Source organism: Lagenorhynchus albirostris, chromosome 21 (genome assembly GCF_949774975.1).
Source record: "Lagenorhynchus albirostris chromosome 21, mLagAlb1.1, whole genome shotgun sequence".
NCBI lineage: Eukaryota > Metazoa > Chordata > Mammalia > Artiodactyla > Delphinidae > Lagenorhynchus > Lagenorhynchus albirostris.
In genome coordinates, this window is record NC_083115.1 from 11372052 (window position 1) to 11391381 (window position 19330).

At 36.0% G+C, this 19330-nt stretch overlaps 1 protein-coding gene across 1 annotated transcript in view; it reads left to right on the forward strand.

Moving 5' to 3' along the window:
• Positions 1–16894, forward strand: part of PURG (purine rich element binding protein G) — a 35518-nt gene extending 18624 nt beyond the window's left edge. Inside the window, exon 3 of the mRNA XM_060136350.1 lies at positions 15998–16894. Coding sequence (XP_059992333.1) covers positions 15998–16102 — 105 coding nt within the window. The 3' untranslated portion in view covers positions 16103–16894. The remainder of the gene's footprint in view (positions 1–15997) is intronic.
• Positions 16895–19330: the final 2436 nt, after the last annotated feature.

A 19330-nucleotide genomic window follows, 5' to 3' on the forward strand; every position in this document is an offset into this window, starting at 1 on the left:
CAATGCTAAATGACAAGTTTGTTTTAATAATTTTGTTACAAAAATAACTATAAAATGAATGTGGATGCCAAATTACTCACTACTGTATAATTGTGCTATAATTTATAAAGCTAAAATATTTTAGGTATTTTTTATTTGGACTATTATTTCAAGCATTCATGGAATTTAAAGAATCCTAAGGTCTCTCCTTTGCCCTCCTGGTGTGCAGAGGTGTGGTATAGAGGCTAGGGGTACTGTGTTGTATGTTATCATTCAGAAGCCCGGGCTCTGTGCATTCTAGATAGGATTGGGACAGGTCATTTCACTGCCGGAGACTCCAGCTTGCTTATCAGTGTGGGCATTGGATCAGAAGAACCTTTCAATTTCTATATCCATGGAGTCAGTGAAACTTCTCCTAAAGTTACCTTCAACTTCTTTCTCTGGGCTTTTCTCATTTTCTCTATATCTTCTTTATTTTATCTGACATTAATTGACCATCGTTTCATTCTTGGCATCGTTCATATTTAGTTACAGTGGCTTTGGTAAAGTGTGGACTTAGCTTTTGGCCCTATACACCAAAAGCTTTAAATAGGCCATTCTTCCAGTTCCAAAAGATTTTTTTAGACACAGCCTAAAACTTGATTAAATATATTTTAAAAATTTAAGCTTACTTTCCCATAGAAGAATCCCATCTTTTTAACTTGAAGTTTAAAACCAGAGACTGTTTTTCTTCCTCTTTTCTATACCCCTCTACACCTAGCTCCGGGCTGATGACTTAAATCATCCCTCCTCACTTAATCACAAGTGTTCCAATTCCTGTTTTGCCTTTGAAATCTTGTTGCTTCAAGATCACGGTACTTAACAGACAAATCAAAATGGCGGCAAGTGGAAATGAAAGTGATAATTTAAAAACCTGATAAGAAGTACTATGTCATTTTATTTCAAAGATTGACTCACAAATTAAGGTTCAGTAGAATATGGGATCTTTAGTTTCCTACCCATCCTAAATTTTACTTTAGAAATATTTTTTCCCTTGCTTAATAGATAGAAGAACCTGTTCTTGTATTCATGCAGCGACTATTAAGCGGCTACTCTGTGCCAACCCTTTTGCTAGGGACTAGAGATACAGTGAACTACAAAAGAAAAATATTCCACTGCCATTAGCTTTAAGTGTGCCATGTCCAAAGTTATTTGATTCAAAGCAGCTGTTGGAACCTAATCAAACTGTCATTTTTTCCATTCAACAGATATTCATCTGATTATCTGCCACAGGCCAGGCAGTGTGTTGGTATATATGAGAAGTGTGTTTGGAGCTATTATAAAATGCTATGTGTTATTTTCCCTTGAACAATTTATTCTTTATATATGATGAATGATCTACATTCTCTTATAGTGTTCAAAGTATATTTCACTGATGCAAATTTAGAGAACTACAATGATACTATTTTAAACAATATTTCTGCCTTCTCTATTCCAAGTCTCTTTTGATGTCCTAGGATGAAAATAATAATTCTCTTTCATCTCATGTGCCTGTGTTCAAATGGTAATGACTTCTTGAGCCCTAGGTTGGAAATTGTGAAACCCCGTTCAGGTTCGTCATAAGACTGCTGTGATTTCTGTATGTCCATGGGGATTGAGTTGGGGAGAAGGATGAGGAAGGCAAGGAATAGTAACATTCATGTCACGTATTTGCCCTCCCTGCTCCAGGCCTTTGTATTCATCCTCGCTTTAATTTTATTGCATTCTCTTCGCATATACGATATCTTCATAAACTTTTCTCTCCATATGTCTGGATTGACAATATCCATCGGTGTTCTCAACTATGAATTACTCACCAATGTCTTAGCTGAATGGAATAAGCCTGATTCTCCTGTGTCTTTGTAAATCACAAGTTGTAATAATTTTCACTGTAGATGCATTGCAGTGAAAATCCATTAATGGATACATTCAACTAGTTATTGGTACGAAAGATTCATTTATCCTGAAAGTTTTTCTACAACTGAACATTAGTTCTAAAATATTTTCTAATTAAATTCAATGTTAGAAGAATTATAGAATTTTAAATTATAATACTTTTCATATAATTTGACGTATTTTTCAGAGTTCTTTCATATATTAGGTCTCCTTTCATCCTGTTGAAAATATTAGATTAGTTTAGGTCAATATCACTAACCTCACTTAACAAATGAAGAAAACAGGCCAAGGCAGGTTAAATGATTTGCTGTAGATCATCTAGTGATCTAATAAAATACCAGGGTTTATAAGGAGCCCACTGCTCATTGAAGCCTCATAATAACACTATAGAAAATTTAAATGGTAAACTTGAAATCAAAATCTGTTAGAATTAAACACGTTTTTATAGCGAAATTAGGTTGTTGTTTTTTTAACACATTCTAGGTATTTTCCTGTTTTTTTGTATCTTTTTAGGGTCAATTCTGCACTGAATCTACGATCCATTTTGGCCCTGGCAGTAGGCATATCAAGTCATTATATTGGTGTTCATGTCTCTATAGAAACCACTTGCCTGGATTCAGCCTCTTTGCCTCTAGTTATTGAGACTTTGATCCTCTCTTTCCTGAGCTTCCCACCTTAGTGAACCTTCCAGAACTGGATCCTAATAACTAGAATACAGATCCCTTCCTGTCCTGTTAACACAAGTCTTGTCATGGCACTGCATGGCAGTGTAGCCTTCAAAAAATGTTATTTAGAGAATTTAAGAGATAAAACTACTTCATTGTACAATAAATTCAGTTAATAATTAAAATAAACTAGTGATTTTTTTTCCCCTACACTCTTATGAACAAGAGATAAATGACCACATAATAAGTTAGAAGCAGGCTTTTTCAAAAACCCGTTTGAAAGGGATGTTCCAAGTTTTTATCAAATTAACTCAAGAACCCACATCTTCATTTATAACGTTATAGCAGTTAACAGTGCAGTAATCTCCTTCACACACACGAAATTTAATCATGTGCACTATGTTGTATTTATTGAAGAAGAAAATCAAAATAATACATACTAGGAATATTTGAATTTCAATAGGATCAAAAGCTTTGTGGTTAAAGCTCTACTGACTAGGAAATTCCATTGAATAAATGATCTCGCTCCTGGCATTCCCAGTTAACCATGGCTTTGTAGCCTCACTGAAGAATTAGCGGGCTGAATTCTAAATTCTTACATGGAGATTGAATTTCTCTCTATATATATTCCTGTGGCCATAAAAGTTTCATGTTGGCTCAATCTGCATAAATAATCACATAACAATAAATATAAGAAGGTCAATATGTCTAGGCTTATCATGAAGGAGCTTAATAGAAATTCCACATTTGCTTTTTGCTTTGTAAGGAATAAAACAACAATTTTAATTTAAAACAATTTAATTTTACTTAATTTCCTCCTCCCCCTTAAATAATAGCAATAATTTCAGCTGTATTTCTAGGTACTTGTTCCGCACAGAGTTATCAGGCCGTGTCAGTGACCTGCTACAGAATGGTAAAGAGTACAGAACAGACTTTCATGTCAGCCAGTCCTGGGTTCAGGTTCAAATTCTGTCACATATTGTGTAATTTGGGGCAAATTTTATAACTTTATAGAGTTATTGTGAGAATTTATTCACTCAGCCTTTAGTTTATACTTACTAATGACTCTATTTTTGGGGCCAGGGGATGTATCAACAACAACAAAGATAAGGTTTCTTGCTTCACAGAACCTAGAGTCAGCCAAAATTTTCTTGAAGAAAATTAAATGTCCTGAAGCTGTTAGCAAAGTTTCTGTCACATAATAAGCATTTAATAAATATTAATAACATCATTATTAATTCTTCCCAACCCATAAAATGGATGGTTCCCCAGAAACTATAACAAACGTATGCAAAATTGGAAGGAAACCTCTTTTACCGGAGGAGCTCTCTGGTAGAGCAGTGGCAAGGGAGTTGGGCTAGTTATAATCCCTTGAAGCTGTTTTCAGTAAAATATAAAAGCAAACAACTGTGTAGGCAGAAATTTCTTGGACAGGAAACAAAAAGCCCTAACTTTTATAAAAGAAAAAAAACTAGACTTCACCGCAATTAAAATTTTCTGCTCATCAAAAGACACCATTAAGAAAATGAATAAGCTATCCACAGACAAGGAAATAGCAAAGCATGGTTTTATTGCTGGAGGGAAACAGAACTGCTTTGTTTTGTTTTTTAAAAAGATGATCATTCGGCAGTTTGCATAATTTGGGGACCGATTGCCCCACTGCTAAAAGGAGTCTAATCACCCGTTTTCTAGTATTGGTGTAAGTATCCGTAGTAACTTAACAACCTATGATTTTCCTGTCTTAATCTGCCATCAACTTTTTTATTTTTGGCCTGAAGGAATCTTTGGAGTAACCTAACACCCTCATTTTATAACAGATAGGAAAAATATTAAAGATGTCATGTGACTTGTCCAAAATCATTTAACTAATCATTTCAGAACTTGAGCTAGACCTTATTAAATGGTCTTTCCACTACCTAATATCTACTTCTCTATTAGTTTGCTTCAGAATCAGTCAGAGATGGTATGTGTGATTCATTTAGAATGTGTTTGTTTTCTTCTCTCAGCTGGAAGAATTTTCTCACCTATTTTAAAGGCGAAAACTATGATACACACTTTAACCCTTAGTTTCAGGATGGTAAAGGAGCCATTATAATTGAGGCCCCAGTTACCATCAAGAAGAGGCCCCTACAGAACATCATCTCAATACTGGGCTTTATTTATTTATTTATTTTGGCTGGGTTGGGTCTTCGTTGCTGCGCGCTTCTCTAGTTGCGGCTAGTGGGGGCTACTCTTTGTTGCGGTGCACGGGCTTCTCATTGCAGTGGCTTCTCTTGTTGTGGAGCATGGGCTCTAGGCACGCGGGCTTCAGTAGTTGTGGCACGCAGGCTCAGTAGTTGTGGCTCGCGGGCTCTAGAGCTCAGGCTCAGTAGTTGTGGCGCACGGGCTTAGTTGCTCCACCGCATGTGGTATCTTCCTGGACCAGGGCTCGAACCCATGTCCCTGCATTGGCAGGCAGATTCGTAACCACTGCGCCACCAGGGAGGTCCCTCGTATAACCTTAAACTATACTTTTTCTATCTTCTAGCATTGTCATTCTGTTTTTCTTTGGTACTTATGAACGTTTAAACCTCTCACTATCTCAGAAACTATTTACATGAAACATCACACAACTACCCATTCTATTAATTATGTAAGTTTTTATTGTTGCCTCTAGAGAAGCAAACAGTGTCCTTTAGTGTCACTTGAGCTTTTAAAAGGACATTTTTTATAGTTAAAAATTAGATTATCATGTATCAATTTATTGTTGTTTTCCAACTGTGTCAATTTATACTTATGCGATCTTTTTGTCAACAATAGCAGTAGCAGCAATAATGACATGGGACTTAGGGGTTTCAGAGCATTACTTTTTTTTACTAAGTATGTGCCTGTACTTTTCCTTTTCAGTCATACTGATTTTTTTTTTTTTTTTTTTTTGCGGTACGCGGGCCTCTCACTGTTGTGGCCTCTCCTGTTGCGGAGCACAGGCTCCGGACGCGCAGGCTCAGCGGCCATGGCTCACGGGCCCAGCCACTCCGCGGCATGTGGGATCCTCCCGGACCAGGGCACGAACCCATGTTCCCTGCATTAGCAGGCGGACTCTCAACGACTGCGCCGCCAGGGAAGCCCCATACTGAATTTTTAACGTATAGTAGGAAGCAAGTATGTGAGGTAAGAAACGACAATTCCAGGGAAAAGAAAACATTCATTCATTGATTCAACAAATAGTTATTGAGTTCCTCCCACAGGCCAGGCATTGTGCTAAGGAAATTTCTTACTTTTTCCATGTGTTTCTTCTACTCTCTAGTGGAAATGATGAATAGTAGGTAAATTATATATTTTAGATACCTTTGTATGATACATGGGTTTAGGACAGCATAAGCCTTTGGTGGGTTAGAATTGGAATTACAAAAAGAAATAATTTGGTGAAATAATTATCTGGCTTTTGATTACAGTTTTAATTTTGCCCTTAAATACTTGGCATCACTTGCCCCTGAATTCTCTTCAGGATATTACTATTTTCTTCTCAGAACAAATAGTACTCTTTCACTTCATTTTTGGAATCGTCTGATAGTGTAATAAGGTTATTTCTGTAGAAAGTTGGGAATTCATTGACTATTTTAACTCTGATTGTAATCTCTTTAAAGTCGAGGAACGTGGCCCCTTAGATTTGAAGTGGTGAGGTAATCATTAAAAATTAGGCCCCAAACACTGGCATTCAAAATGGTTTTAAAATGTGATTTACTATATATACACTCGATTATGCACCAGGTCCCATAAAGTGAAATCTTGTTTCCTTCCCGCCTGAATGCTTTAAGTTCATCTGTCTGCTTTAGGTAGTAGTGGTACACTGTTGCCACACCAGTATTCACACATCCTTGGGGAACCAAAACAAGAGTGAAGGCCACACTGCCATGATTACTTTTAAGTAGCATTTGAGCCAAAATTTTATCAATTTTTTTCCTGCATTTATAAATTAGTATTTTCACAGTAATAAATCTGACTTGGAAAATCATTTACATTCTAGGATTTTTTTTTTTTTAATAAATTTACTTATTTATTTATTTTTGGCTGCGTTGGGTCTTCGTTGCTGTGCGCGGGCTTTCTCTAGTTGCGGCGAGTGGGGGCTACTCTTTGTTGCAGTGCGCGACTTCTCATTGCGGTGGCTTCTCTTGTTGCAGAGCATGGGCTCTAGGCGTGCAGGCTTCAGTAGTTGTGTCACGTGGGCTCAGTAGTTGTGGCGCACGGGCTTAGTTGCTCCGTGGCATGTGGGATCTTCCTGGGCCAGGGCTCAAACCCGTGTCCCATGCATTGGCAGGCGGATTCTTAACCACGTTTTGTTTTTTTGTTTGTTTGGGGGTTTTTTTGCGGTACGCGGGCCTCTCACTGTTGTGGCCTCTCCCGTTTCAGAGCACAGGCTCCGGACGCGCAGGCTCAGCGGCCATGGCTCACGGGCCCAGCCGCTCCGCGGCATGTGGGATCTTCCCGGACTGGGGCACGACCCCGTGTCCCCTGCATCGGCAGGCGGACTCTCAACCACTGCGCCACTAGGGAAGCCCCCTCTAGGGTATTTTTTGAACATGAAATGTTTTATATCTTTTCTTAGAGCTGACACATTTACTATGGTCCATAAAAGAATGTGTCTTAATTTTTCTCCAGTTATAAAGAGCCTGTTTTGGTTTGGTGCCCTGATATAAAATCCTTGTCCTATGCAGAGTATTAGTCATGGACCCCATTCTAGGATACGTTGCTCTCTATGGGACATGGTGAGGGTAGAAGTTTCGAAATGAAAAAAGAAGAATGACACCAGCCTTCATGATGCTTCTTCAGCAGGAGTATTTTGCTTAGTTGTAATGTTGTTGAACATTTTGTATTAAAGTATAGCTTACGGGCTTCCCTGGTGGCGCAGTGGTTGAGAGTCCGCCTGCCGATGCAGGGGACACGGGTTTGTGCCCCGGTCCGGGAAGACCCCACATGCCGCGGAGCGGCTAGGCCCGTGAGCCATGGCCGCTGAGCCTGCGCGTCCGGAGCCTGTGCTCCGCAACGGGAGAGGCCACAACAGTGAGAGGCCCGCGTACAGCAAAAAAAAAAAAAAAAAAAAAGTATAATTTACATACAGCTCTTATTATACCATTCAGTCATTTTTGGCAAATATCAAGACATAGAACATTTTTCTCACCACAGAAAATTCCCATGTACCCCTTCGCAGTCACCACCCACTCACTCTCTCCCCCTCCTCCTGACTTTCAGAAGCAGTCACTGATCTGATTTCTATTAGCATAGGCTACTTTTGTCTATTCTGGAATTTCATACAAATTAACATGTATTTTTTGTATTTGACTTCCTTCACTCAGCCTAGTTGTTTTGAGATCAGCTGTTGAGTTCATCAGTAGATAGTGACTTTTTATTGCTAATGATGCTTTTTTTAAACAGGCAAAAAATAAGCAGATCTTCACTGAGTATCTTAGTTGAATCATGGCAGCAAACCTGTAGTAAGAATGGAGGGGACAAAATACCCTTAAATATTAATATTAAATAATTGCTCCTAACGTTCAAACAACTCTCCCACCTTAGTTATGTGCATACTCTTTTGAGAGACTCTAAATTATTCTATTAAAAACAGAGATAATGGGCTAGTACAGTTCAGCAATTGCAATGGCCAAAGAATGGTTATTATTTATTTTACTTCACAGTTCTGCTTCGACCTCAGAAAGTAATGTGAAAAATAACTCCAAGGGAGGAGATACTTCTTGTGATATCTCTATTATCAAAGCATGCCGGAAGGAATGCTTTCATTGTTTATTGATATGGTGATGCCTCAGTAGCTTTTATGCACTCTTAAAATTATATAACGTAGACCTTATGAATCAGTTATTATTGGAAACTCACGTTGGTCCATAGTTTTATACATGGAAAGAGAGTGGATACAATGAAAGCAACATCCAGATTGCATTTTTGTTTTTCTGAAAGTTCTAACTGAATTTACCTAAATTTTGCCTTTTTAAGCAAAGAGTCATTGAGATTCTGAGGAGTGGCAATGTATTTAAGGGAAGATAATACTGTTGTTCTAGTGAGCCTTAGTAAATTGTGTACCAATAGATCTAAAGGAGGAATTTCTACTATCTGCTGTTGTCTTTTTCAAGAGAATCCTATTCTTACCAAAGAGGGGTCTGAGTTTTGACGTAACTAAATAAAGGAGAGGCTTGAGCTGGCCTTTGGCTAGTCTATCCCAATCCATGCCATGTCCACCTTTAAGATTCTAAAAGGAGGAGCTGCAGAACCACAGAGAGATCCCAGAACACTAAGTCACATACCAAGAGCATACCCAACAGGGCTTTTCTTAACTTTATGGGAAGGTAGTAAGTCATTTTCAATGTTTATGCAACTATGCAGCAAGAGAAAGAGTAATCATATGGTACTACAATGCTGTATCAGTTCTATGGAAAAAGGCACTCAAAGGAAATGTTTTGCCAGATTATTGAGAGAAGGTTAATAACATTTCAGATTATTGCCATTCTCTGAAGCCCTCTCATCTACTTATTTTCTCATTTCTTTTACCTTTCTGCCTGCCACTAAATATACATACTTTCCTTCTCCTCTCTGATAGCTATTTTTCTCCTTATGGTTCCTAAGTTATTGTACCACATTCATATTTCATTCTGATTATTCCAAAAATACTGAAATGAAACTCCCCTTTAATATGACCTACTTTAATGTAGAATTTGGCCTAAGTCTTACTTCTCATGAAAAGGCAGTTACATTTAAATTACCAAGAGAATCTCGTCAGTGTAATTTAACCCATAAGGAGGATTTGAAGTGCTTTCGTACTCAGCTTCAAGGATATATGTTCTAAACTATGAAGACGATTAACTACTTTCAAGCAGTATGCATGAATTCTCTAAGCAGTTCATCATCCTTTTGGTTGTAGTAATTAATTAACTGCCAATAATGTTTGTTGCCATGTGGAAAAGTGAGGATATGGCCCTGGTTCGCATTTGAGTATGCATAATGACGTGAGTTTAATGTTCAAAAGGTCTTAGGTTGTGAAATAAAGAATTATAAGCCTGAGTTCCCAGTGAGTACATGCAGCCTGAAGAGTTTTGAAAAGTCCTAACTTAGCAGAAATTAAAGCTGATGGTAAATCATCTTTCCTCCACCTGTGTATTTATGCTTCTGGCTAATAAAAATTAGATTTTTGCTTCCTGATTTTGGAATGAATAATGTTTTTGCTTCTCAGTCAAAATGTTCTAATTAATAGTGCTGTTTTTATTAACATGTACATCAGTTTAGAGATTCAAACTTAATATCGTTACCATTGAGTATTTTTACTGATGTGATTTAAAACCATAACTCTAATTTTTACAAGAAATCATTTCTTTCACCTTTCTCTCTTTGAAACTGGGAATGAGGGCATGCGTTATACTTAACTGGTAAGACCTATTCTTTAGAGGACAAGTTCAGGTAAAGTAGGGGGAGTAGGATCAAGCTCTTAGCTGCTAATTGTGCGATGACATAACATATTGTAATATCCACACTATATTGACATAAGTTAAGTAGATGTATTTAGGATTTAAAAGGCTTTACATGGTGTTGCTGCAAAAGGAGGCCTAATGATCGTTTAAAGAAAACTTTTAATACTCACAGTTGTTCAAGAGTTCCAGAATATTAAACTTTACAAGGTTATTCTTTTTTCTTAAAAATAAAATATATTTTGATTACCATACAGATTCCCATCATATCAGAGGAGGAACCAGTTAGCACAACGTAGAATTTTAGAGCTGGAAAAGACTTTGATATCGTCTAGTTTAATCTCACCATTCACCTATTTCACTAAAATCTCTATCTTCTCAAGGATCTTAACTTTCCTGCACTTATTTCCAAAACATTGAACAATACTTGTCCCCAGTTCCTTTCGCCCTATCTGTGTAACTGTCTTTCCACTCCCTTCTGATATTCTCCATAGTCATGATAATGACTGCAGCTGGGAGGATTATTTCCTTGGTTTTTTGTGCCTGAATTAGCTTAAGAATAGTCTGTTGTACATAAAAGTACAACTTCTCATTTAAATATTTGACAAAAGGCAAGGTGAATCATTCAAAGTGTTAGGAGTAGTTGTAGTAACAGTCTCGTCATTGATACTCTGGAGGGCATGTACAATATGGGCTTTGCCATCGTGCGTAATACTACCCTGTCATTTAAGACGAGTAATACTACCTACTCTCCTGTAATAGAGAAGATGCAAGAGTGGACAAGCACAGCTTTTCAATTGGGCGGTGGAGTTGAAGTTCTTTGTTCTGTTTTCTCAATCTCATTTCTCGTTCACTAAGTCAACAAATATTTATTTTGCATACAGCATGAGCTAGATAGTCAGCTAGGTCTAGATGTACAGCAGACAAGATCCAGTCTTTGGCCTCAGAGAGTGTATGGTATAGATACATAGAATAGGACAACTGCCTTTGGATTGGAGGATATACATCTGTGTAGTTCTACCACTGCTCAAGCAATTTATTAACTTTGCCTTCCTCATAGGGATACAATGAGAAGTGACTGTTATAACCGATTGTGAGGCATTTGGAAATGAAAAGTGCTATGAAAGAGCTGAATAATAGAAAGCAAGATGAATTATATGATAGGAATGGTCCTCATCGATATATTCAATACTTATGTCATCACTATAGCAGTGCTACCAGGGAAAAGCTAAATGAGGTAAATACAACTGCCTAGCTTTTGCAAAATCAAGAAAAAAATCTGTGTGTTTTAGCAAGAAAGATTGTGGAATCATATTATTTTGGGTATTACATGAGCTAATATATAGTTGGAATATCATATATAGTGTGGAGTTTCCACACGTCTGTAGTTTATATTAAGAATATTATACATTTCAGTGTTATTTGAAGTATTTCTCTAGTTATTGTTAAATGCTACCACTGTCCAAGACTATTGCTTACCAAGAAGAGATTATATTCTCATATTCGAAAACTACAAGAAGGCTCTTTAAATTATATAGGAGGGATAACTGTCCTTTCTGTGACTAACCTATTATATGTTGGGTTTGGGGGAGTTGTCATCAGTGATTTATCATGCCTGATCCTTTCTGATTTTACTTGTTTTTAAAGTTTGTTACTTCTCTCAGAGGACTAGGATACCAATTTTTATATCCCATTCTATATCCTCAGAAGGTGAAGAATTTATAGAATTGGGCATTTCTTTCATATGCTTTTATGTGGTCATTTTTACACCCAAGGGAGAGTCTCAAACTGTAGAAAAAAGAAGGGGTCCTTTTTTGCTATTCATTTAATATTCCATGAGTATGAACTAATCGTAATGTTAACATAAGCTATTGTATGTTTTTACCAGCATTTTTCACCCTAATTAAATGAGACACTACACCACACTGTTTAGCCTGTGGCATAGCAAAAAAGACAGGTGAGCTGTCATTGAGAATCATGATCTTACGTTCTCTCTCTCCTCTGAATAATAAAATTTTTTTCGGTCTCAGTTTATAATGCGACACCTCCCTAGTTTAACTTCATCACATTCAAGCAACAAAACTATTAAAATTCTAACCTAACGTGGGTACCATCTATTTTAAAATATATATTAATATAATTAGTACATGGTAAAGGGATCTTCTGTTTGTTGTTTGTCTTTCCCTGATTCACCAAATTTTTTTTTTTTTTTTTTTTTTTTTTTTTTTTTTGCGGTACGCGGGCCTCTCACTGCTGTGGCCTCTCCCGTTGCGGAGCACAGGCTCCGGACGCGCAGGCTCAGCGGCCACGGCCCACGGGCCCAGCCGCTCCGCAGCATGCGGGATCCCCCCGGACCAGGGCACGAACCCGCATCCCCTGCATCGGCAGGCGGACTCTCAACCACTGCGCCACCAGGGAAGCCCGATTCACCAAATTTAATAATATGGAGAGCTTCCACCACAGCTGCTTATTATTTGTTCCATATGTTGATGCTTTTGTCTCTAAAGTCCTTTTGTCCTTATTATATTACGTCTATACTTTTCCATTTCACATTTCAATTTAGAATAAAGAGATAGAAGCATGAAAATTAATTACCCATGCATCAGACATTTTTGCTGTGCTTAATAGGAACGAACACTTAAGACTAGAAACCTTAATGTTTAATACTGTCTTCAAAACTCAGCTATTGCATATATTGTCACTTCAGCAATGGAAGCAACTGAGTATAATATGTAATCAGATAAAAACAGGACAACTATGTTTAAAAAAAAGCATATGATGTCTGTGCATTGCATGGCAGGGTGTTACTGAAATTTGCCTAGATAATCTCTCATGATATTTTCAGATTTTATGGGAATGCTTTGACTATACTTGGATTTGAATCTTCGTAATGACAAAGGTTCTTAATAGTTATTTTTTTAAAACACACTATACTGTTTTTAGAAAGTTATAATTCATCTTCCTGCTTATATTTGTGCTAAGTTTGTACTATACTATTAAAAAGAAAGGTAAATTTATATATACTTAGATTTTGAAAAGTAGACTCATGTACATTTTTTTAAATTTTTGGTAACTTGTGGCACTTTGGTAAAGGAATGTGCAATTATAAAAGTATATGCCATTTTAATTTTTTTTAATTCCCAGGAATTACTCTTACTAGGCTTTAGATTCAAAACCAAACCCAATTTTAAGATCAGCACTTTTTTCTTACTGGTAGTTCCTGTTTTTCCAATTATATGGAACATAAACTATCTTTTGCAATGAGTTTTACCTTTCCTCCATTCTAATCTCAAAAATCGTTAAATTTAAGGAACATTTTAAATTAATCCAGTGGTAATTAGAAAAGCATTTTAGATGTCATGGCCATTTAATCTGTTGCCTGACTTTAGTAATTTTCTGATAAAATTAACTAAATTCCTGAAAAAGAATATTCAAACATTTTAATTGGTTTTCACTAGTTGTAACCAATTGCGTAGTTGATGTCCATACAGTCATAATTTATCTTAAAATCTGGAGCTGCCAAGAGAACTAAGGACACAGCTGTGCTTAAAATACCCCCGTGTCCTCCAAAGAGAAATCACAAGAAGAAATAGAATTCTGTATGATATGGCTATTATATATACTTCGATTAGGTTACCAGTATTTTACTGTGATACATCCATGGGTACTAGAAGCAAAATGAAAATAAATATAAATGCTTTAATATTAGATATTGGCATCAATGTAGATTATGCATAAGGTATTGCAATAAAAATATTAATTGTGCCTGTATTTGAAGAATTTATGTTAGATTTTCTGTGGCCTTTTTCATTCAAGGCTGCACAATCATTTTAAATGTAAACACAACAGAATATATGTTTGAATGAAATGATGGCCCTGTTTGCCATGGGATTAAATATTCTGTTGAATTTTGGGGGCATTGGCTGTTGTATATTATGACATAAACTTAGATTGTTCACAAGCAATATGTGTGTCTTATGTACAAATCACAGCATTTAGAAATTATACATCTTCCTTTTCCTCACAAAATGAATTCAGAATTTGTAATTCAAATTTTATCGGTTTAAGCTGCTAGTTATTAAAAATTACCTAATGTGGATCAAAAGAGTAAATGAAATAAGGACTATGAAAGAATGCTAATTAATAGCATAACCCCATATCAAACTTCTGATAACTTTAAGTTTCTTATAAAGCCTTAAAATATTTTAGTGAAAAGTTAATTACTTAGAAATGAAGGCACTTTATTACCTTGAACTAAGCTATTTGTCTGTATAGAACTTGTCTAAAATCCCATAAAATATTCTTTATCCTTTTATAAATTTATCCAACTTATGTGTTTTTCTAAAGGTTCTTATAATTAAATGTAATAATTCAAACTATTTTAACTTAACAGAAAATTGTATTACATAATACAACCAATGAACAATACAGGAAAAAAAACTCAAGCGTAACAAAAGTGTTTGTGATAATGGCAAAACTGTTAGTCTAAGTTAGTCTACAATCATTTGAGGTTAAAATGTTGTAAAATTGAAGGCTTTTTCATTGAACAATTTTTAGATAGCTTTTATTTTTTAAATCTTATCTTTAATTGGTACTACCTTGTTTTGAAATGTTAATCAAAGATAAGGGCAATCAAAACTATTAAGCCAGCCTGTCGTTACTCAATTTTGTTTTAGTTGAGGTTTTTTTTTAATGTAACCCTAAAACATTAAGAAATTAGTGTTGCTTCCTCTATGCTCAAGTCAGCCATGCCTGGAGAATTATCGAATTTAAATCAGTAATGTGGATGTGCTGCTGTGTATACCTGTTTCCTCTTCAGAAAATTAGTACTTGATTTAAACAATAGATTTGGTTCAACAGAAAAAAAAATAGGATTTCTTTTCAAAAGTTAAATTTTTTCTCAAATTACACCTTACATCTCTCTGACATTTATAAGGATAGGCTAACTTGTATCCAAAAATGTTTTTCTACAGAAGAATATTTCAAAGCAAACAAACTTTGTGCTTTTTTTGTTTGTTTGTTTGGGGGCAGTTCACTTAAGAAAAAAACACTTTTCTATAATTTTACTTATTTTTAATTCTTTCTCTCTAGTGGCCATTTTCCTATCATTACTCGTAAATGTTTTGCTAAATGTAAACGCTGCTTCATAGATGTAGTCATCATTACATGGTACAGAAAGGAGTCAAGTTTATTAGAAGTCTACTCTTACCAAGGAGAGACTAAAGATAAATTCCATGTCAGTTCTTTGGTTTGTTTCTTTGTTTTCTTTTTTAAATAAGATATATTAACCCAAAGGTGTGTTAATGTCATGGCATGAACAATCTTAAATGTAGATCTATTGAGTATTTTGTGATGCTGAGTAACAGACTTTTCTCAAATCTCTGTGATGCTAGCTATTTTCCTTAGAAGGTTTTTGTTTAATGTTAGATTGTTGTTCTGAAAGATGTTGGTCCTAGTGGGATTTTTAAAAACTGGGAAAACAAATAAATGCATGTGTTACAAGTATAGAAATAGTGAATTGTAAACTTACCATATAGTACTGATTCTATTTTCAAAAATGTTTTTGCTGTTAAATATATACAACATAAAATTGCTGCCATACTGTAATTAAGTACTTTTTCCTAAATGACCCTGTTATCACTATTCCAGAATTAGAAGTTGGGCAGATATATGATTGATTCATGTGTCTGCATAGATGCTTCAAGGTATATTCTTCTCTTGGGGAGTAAAAATATATTTTCCTTGGCATCAATGCACTGAGATCTGAATATACCTATATCTATTCTTATTGCACATTTCTTATACAGTATCTTCAAATACGCCAAAATTGGCCTAGACGTGACTTAAAATTGAGGGTTTGTTACATGTTTTCTAACAGAAAGGTTTTCAATGAAACAGAAAGGTATTCATTATAGGTTTGTACTGTGAAGATAGTGAAACTCCCTTTAAAATTTCATATATGCTAAATTTAAATTAATATTTTTTCTTTAGCTCACAAATTACCCTAAATCCAGAGGGAATATCCACCCTTTTCACTGTTGTCAAATCCAGCATAAGGAACAGCCCTATGACACTACAAAAACAGTTGAGGAATAAGGAATAAGTCTCTTATGTCACACTTCAGAATAAAGGCATTCGGTGAAAGAAATGAACCGAAGTTCATCGTGAATGCAAGGCTTCTGTTCTTGACATTCCTCCGCGGAAGGGAAGACAAGTGTCAACACCACTGGCATCATTTTCAAACCGATCTTATGTGGAATGTCTTCCACCACACTGGAGTACTTCTTGACTCTATCAGGTTTTTTTTGTTTTGTTTTGTCCTGTTTTAACTCATCAAGCCTTTCCGTTTTCAAAAAACCATTTGTCAGCATTGAGGTAGAAGGACATAGATTTGAAAATACTTTCTTAAGAGATCATGTAACTATATTACTCTGAATTTAAAAACTGAGGAGGAGGGATCATTTCAACCCACCGCCTCTTACAAGAAACATGTTTTTAAATCTGTAACTGCTTTAGTGTTAACAGGGTACAAAGTGTTTTTTGTCCTGTATTGTACTTAAAAGGTTCTCATTGATTGGTGATTGTATTGTACTGTATGAAAACAACTCATAAATTGCCTTGTATTGTTTATAATAGACCATACCACGTACCACTTCAGTTTTCATGTTCCAAATTTTTCAGTGATGCATGTTAACAGTTAGGTCCTAAAATTCTGTGGTGCTAATTCTTCCATATCCAATGGTGCTTTCGTGGATGCTAACTGCACACATGCTGAACAAAGCTTGACGTTTAAAACTTTCCTCCCTTCCTCTGTTTATATAAAGTACACAGTAAAATAACTTGAATTTGTCTCAAAGTATCACTGACAATCTAATAAACTGGTTTATACGTGTGATTAGTTTGTATTCTCAATTATTTTTCAGAAAGTAGGTTAGTTCTGCTGGGCCCTCATATCAACAAAAAGTAGATCTTTTGTAGTGTTTATTTTGTAATTTGTGCCCAAAATTTATGGTATCTTTAGGAATTTAAATCCAGTTGGCCTGGCTTCTAAAATCAAGTTCAGATCAGATCTATAAAAACTAGACCTAGCAAACCTGGAAATAAGTAACTTGAGAAGAGCACAAATGTTCTGAGTGTCTATTTTAATACTTTATTAATAAAGTTTTATCATCAGGTTGATATCATCTGGTCCATGAAATAACGTTTACATGGAAGCAAGTAGGCCTTCAAAACCTTTACTGCAACACAAAGACATTGAAAAAGCCACTCCTAAATGCTTATATTTAAAGTTCCTCTCCAGGTGTATGAAAATAAGGACAAAAAAATCAAATTGGAACTTTGCAGGACAAGCTGATATCACATGCCAGAATGGCATAATAGATAAGCCCATGCAGGGGGTTCACTGATTTTTAATTTTAGCATTTGTACTAAGAATCACAGCATTAGAACAAATGAAGTTGCTCCTGTATCTTCATGAGGACAGAGGACTATTTCTCCTAAACCAGAGATAAACTCAATATTAAGGCAGTGTGTGAATTTGCATGCTGACCTTGGTATTTTTCCTAACCCATGGGTAACCTTAAATTTTAAAAGAAAAGATCAAGATAAATCTATAAAGCTTCTCAAGCAACAATCATGGGTCTCAAGTAGAAAATGATCAAACCTATCCACCTAATCGAGTGGGTCCATGAGTGAAGTGATATTCCAATACTACTATGGTTCTTTATTACATAAAAAATGTAAGCTACAGTAATTTTGCCTCAAATAGTTATTAAATCATGTCTAACTTCTAATATCAGAAAATGAAGTTTAGAGAACAGAGCCCATGTGAACACTGGGTTTGCATCTCCATGACTATCTTGAACAAATGCAGTATTTACTAAATCACAACCTCTCCCCAAGGACATTTCTTTCTTCTTTTTTTTTTAATATTAATTTATTTGGCTGCCTTGGGTCTGAGTTGAGGCATGCGGGATCTTTCGTTGTGTCGCGCGAGCTCTAGAGCATGCAGGCTTAGTTGCCCCGCAGCATGTGGTATCTTAGTTCCCCAGCCAGGGATCAAACCTGCGTCCACTGCATTGGAAGGCGGATTCTTTCTTTTTTTTTTTTTTAATATTTATTTTATTTATTTACTTTTAATTCTTTTGGCTGTGTCGGGTCTTAGTTGCACACGCAGGATCTCCGTTGAGGCATGCGGGATTTTTTGTTGTGACACGCGGGCTTCTCTCTAGTTGTGTCGTGCGGGTTTTCTCTCTCTAGTTGTGACACGCAGGCTCCAGGGCGCATGGGCTCTGTAGTTTGCAGCACTGCGGGCTCTCTTGTTGAGGCGTGCGAGCTCAGTACTTGTGGTGTGTGGGCTTAGTTGCCGCACGTGTGTGGGATCTTAGTTCCCCGACCAGGGATCAACCTGTGTCCCCTGCATTGGAAGGTGGATTCTTTACCACTGGACCACCAGGGAAGTCCCCCCAAAGACATTTCTACTGTATATTTTTGTAACTCCCTTTACAGGATTCCATCTCATGAAAACTGGCAATTGGTAAATGTGCTACAAAATAATTCCAGGTTTTCTTCAATCAAAAAGAGAGAGAAAGGTCAAAGAAAGTCTTAGGGTATCTTTATTTCTGTGGTAATATTTTGCCTGGTAATCAAAAGAAAATTAATTCTAATTTTATGAAAGGATAAGAGAATAAATAAATTTCTTTTGGAAAAATGTCTACTTTTTAATCTACATGGAAAGATCTCTAATTGTTATCCCCATGGTCAACCATAGTAATAAATCACACAGTTCATCACAGTTTGTTCCACCTAAAAAATTGTTCTCACAAATTTTTTATCAGCCTTTTTAGTACGAAATTATTTTCAAAAACTCATTTGCCCTTTATAACTGAAAAGTAATACAATGACTACACTTTGTAAGTTTGGTTGTTTGTGAGAATAATGTAGGCCCTCCCTCATTGAGTGAAACCATCATTGAGGTTTTTTTAAAGGTACAAAATTATATTTGCCTTTACAGTTTTATCAACCTTATTTTGGTAAGTTGCTTTTTCTGTTCCTTAAACAATAATTTCCCTTGGAGATCTTAAGCTCACAGCTTAAGATCATTTATAACTTCTTGAATGAAAACACTTTAATAAAGATCCAGATGTTTTCCGTTGAAGAACATCTTTTGAGCTACATTTCATGTACGCCAACAGCCTAACCTTACTCATCTTTGGGAACTAGTTTTTCTCATCAGGAATTGCTTTGAGTTTGAAAATGGCCAATGATAGTAATATTAACCTTCTTTTTTCTTTTCTTTTTATTTCTTTTTGGCCACACCATGAG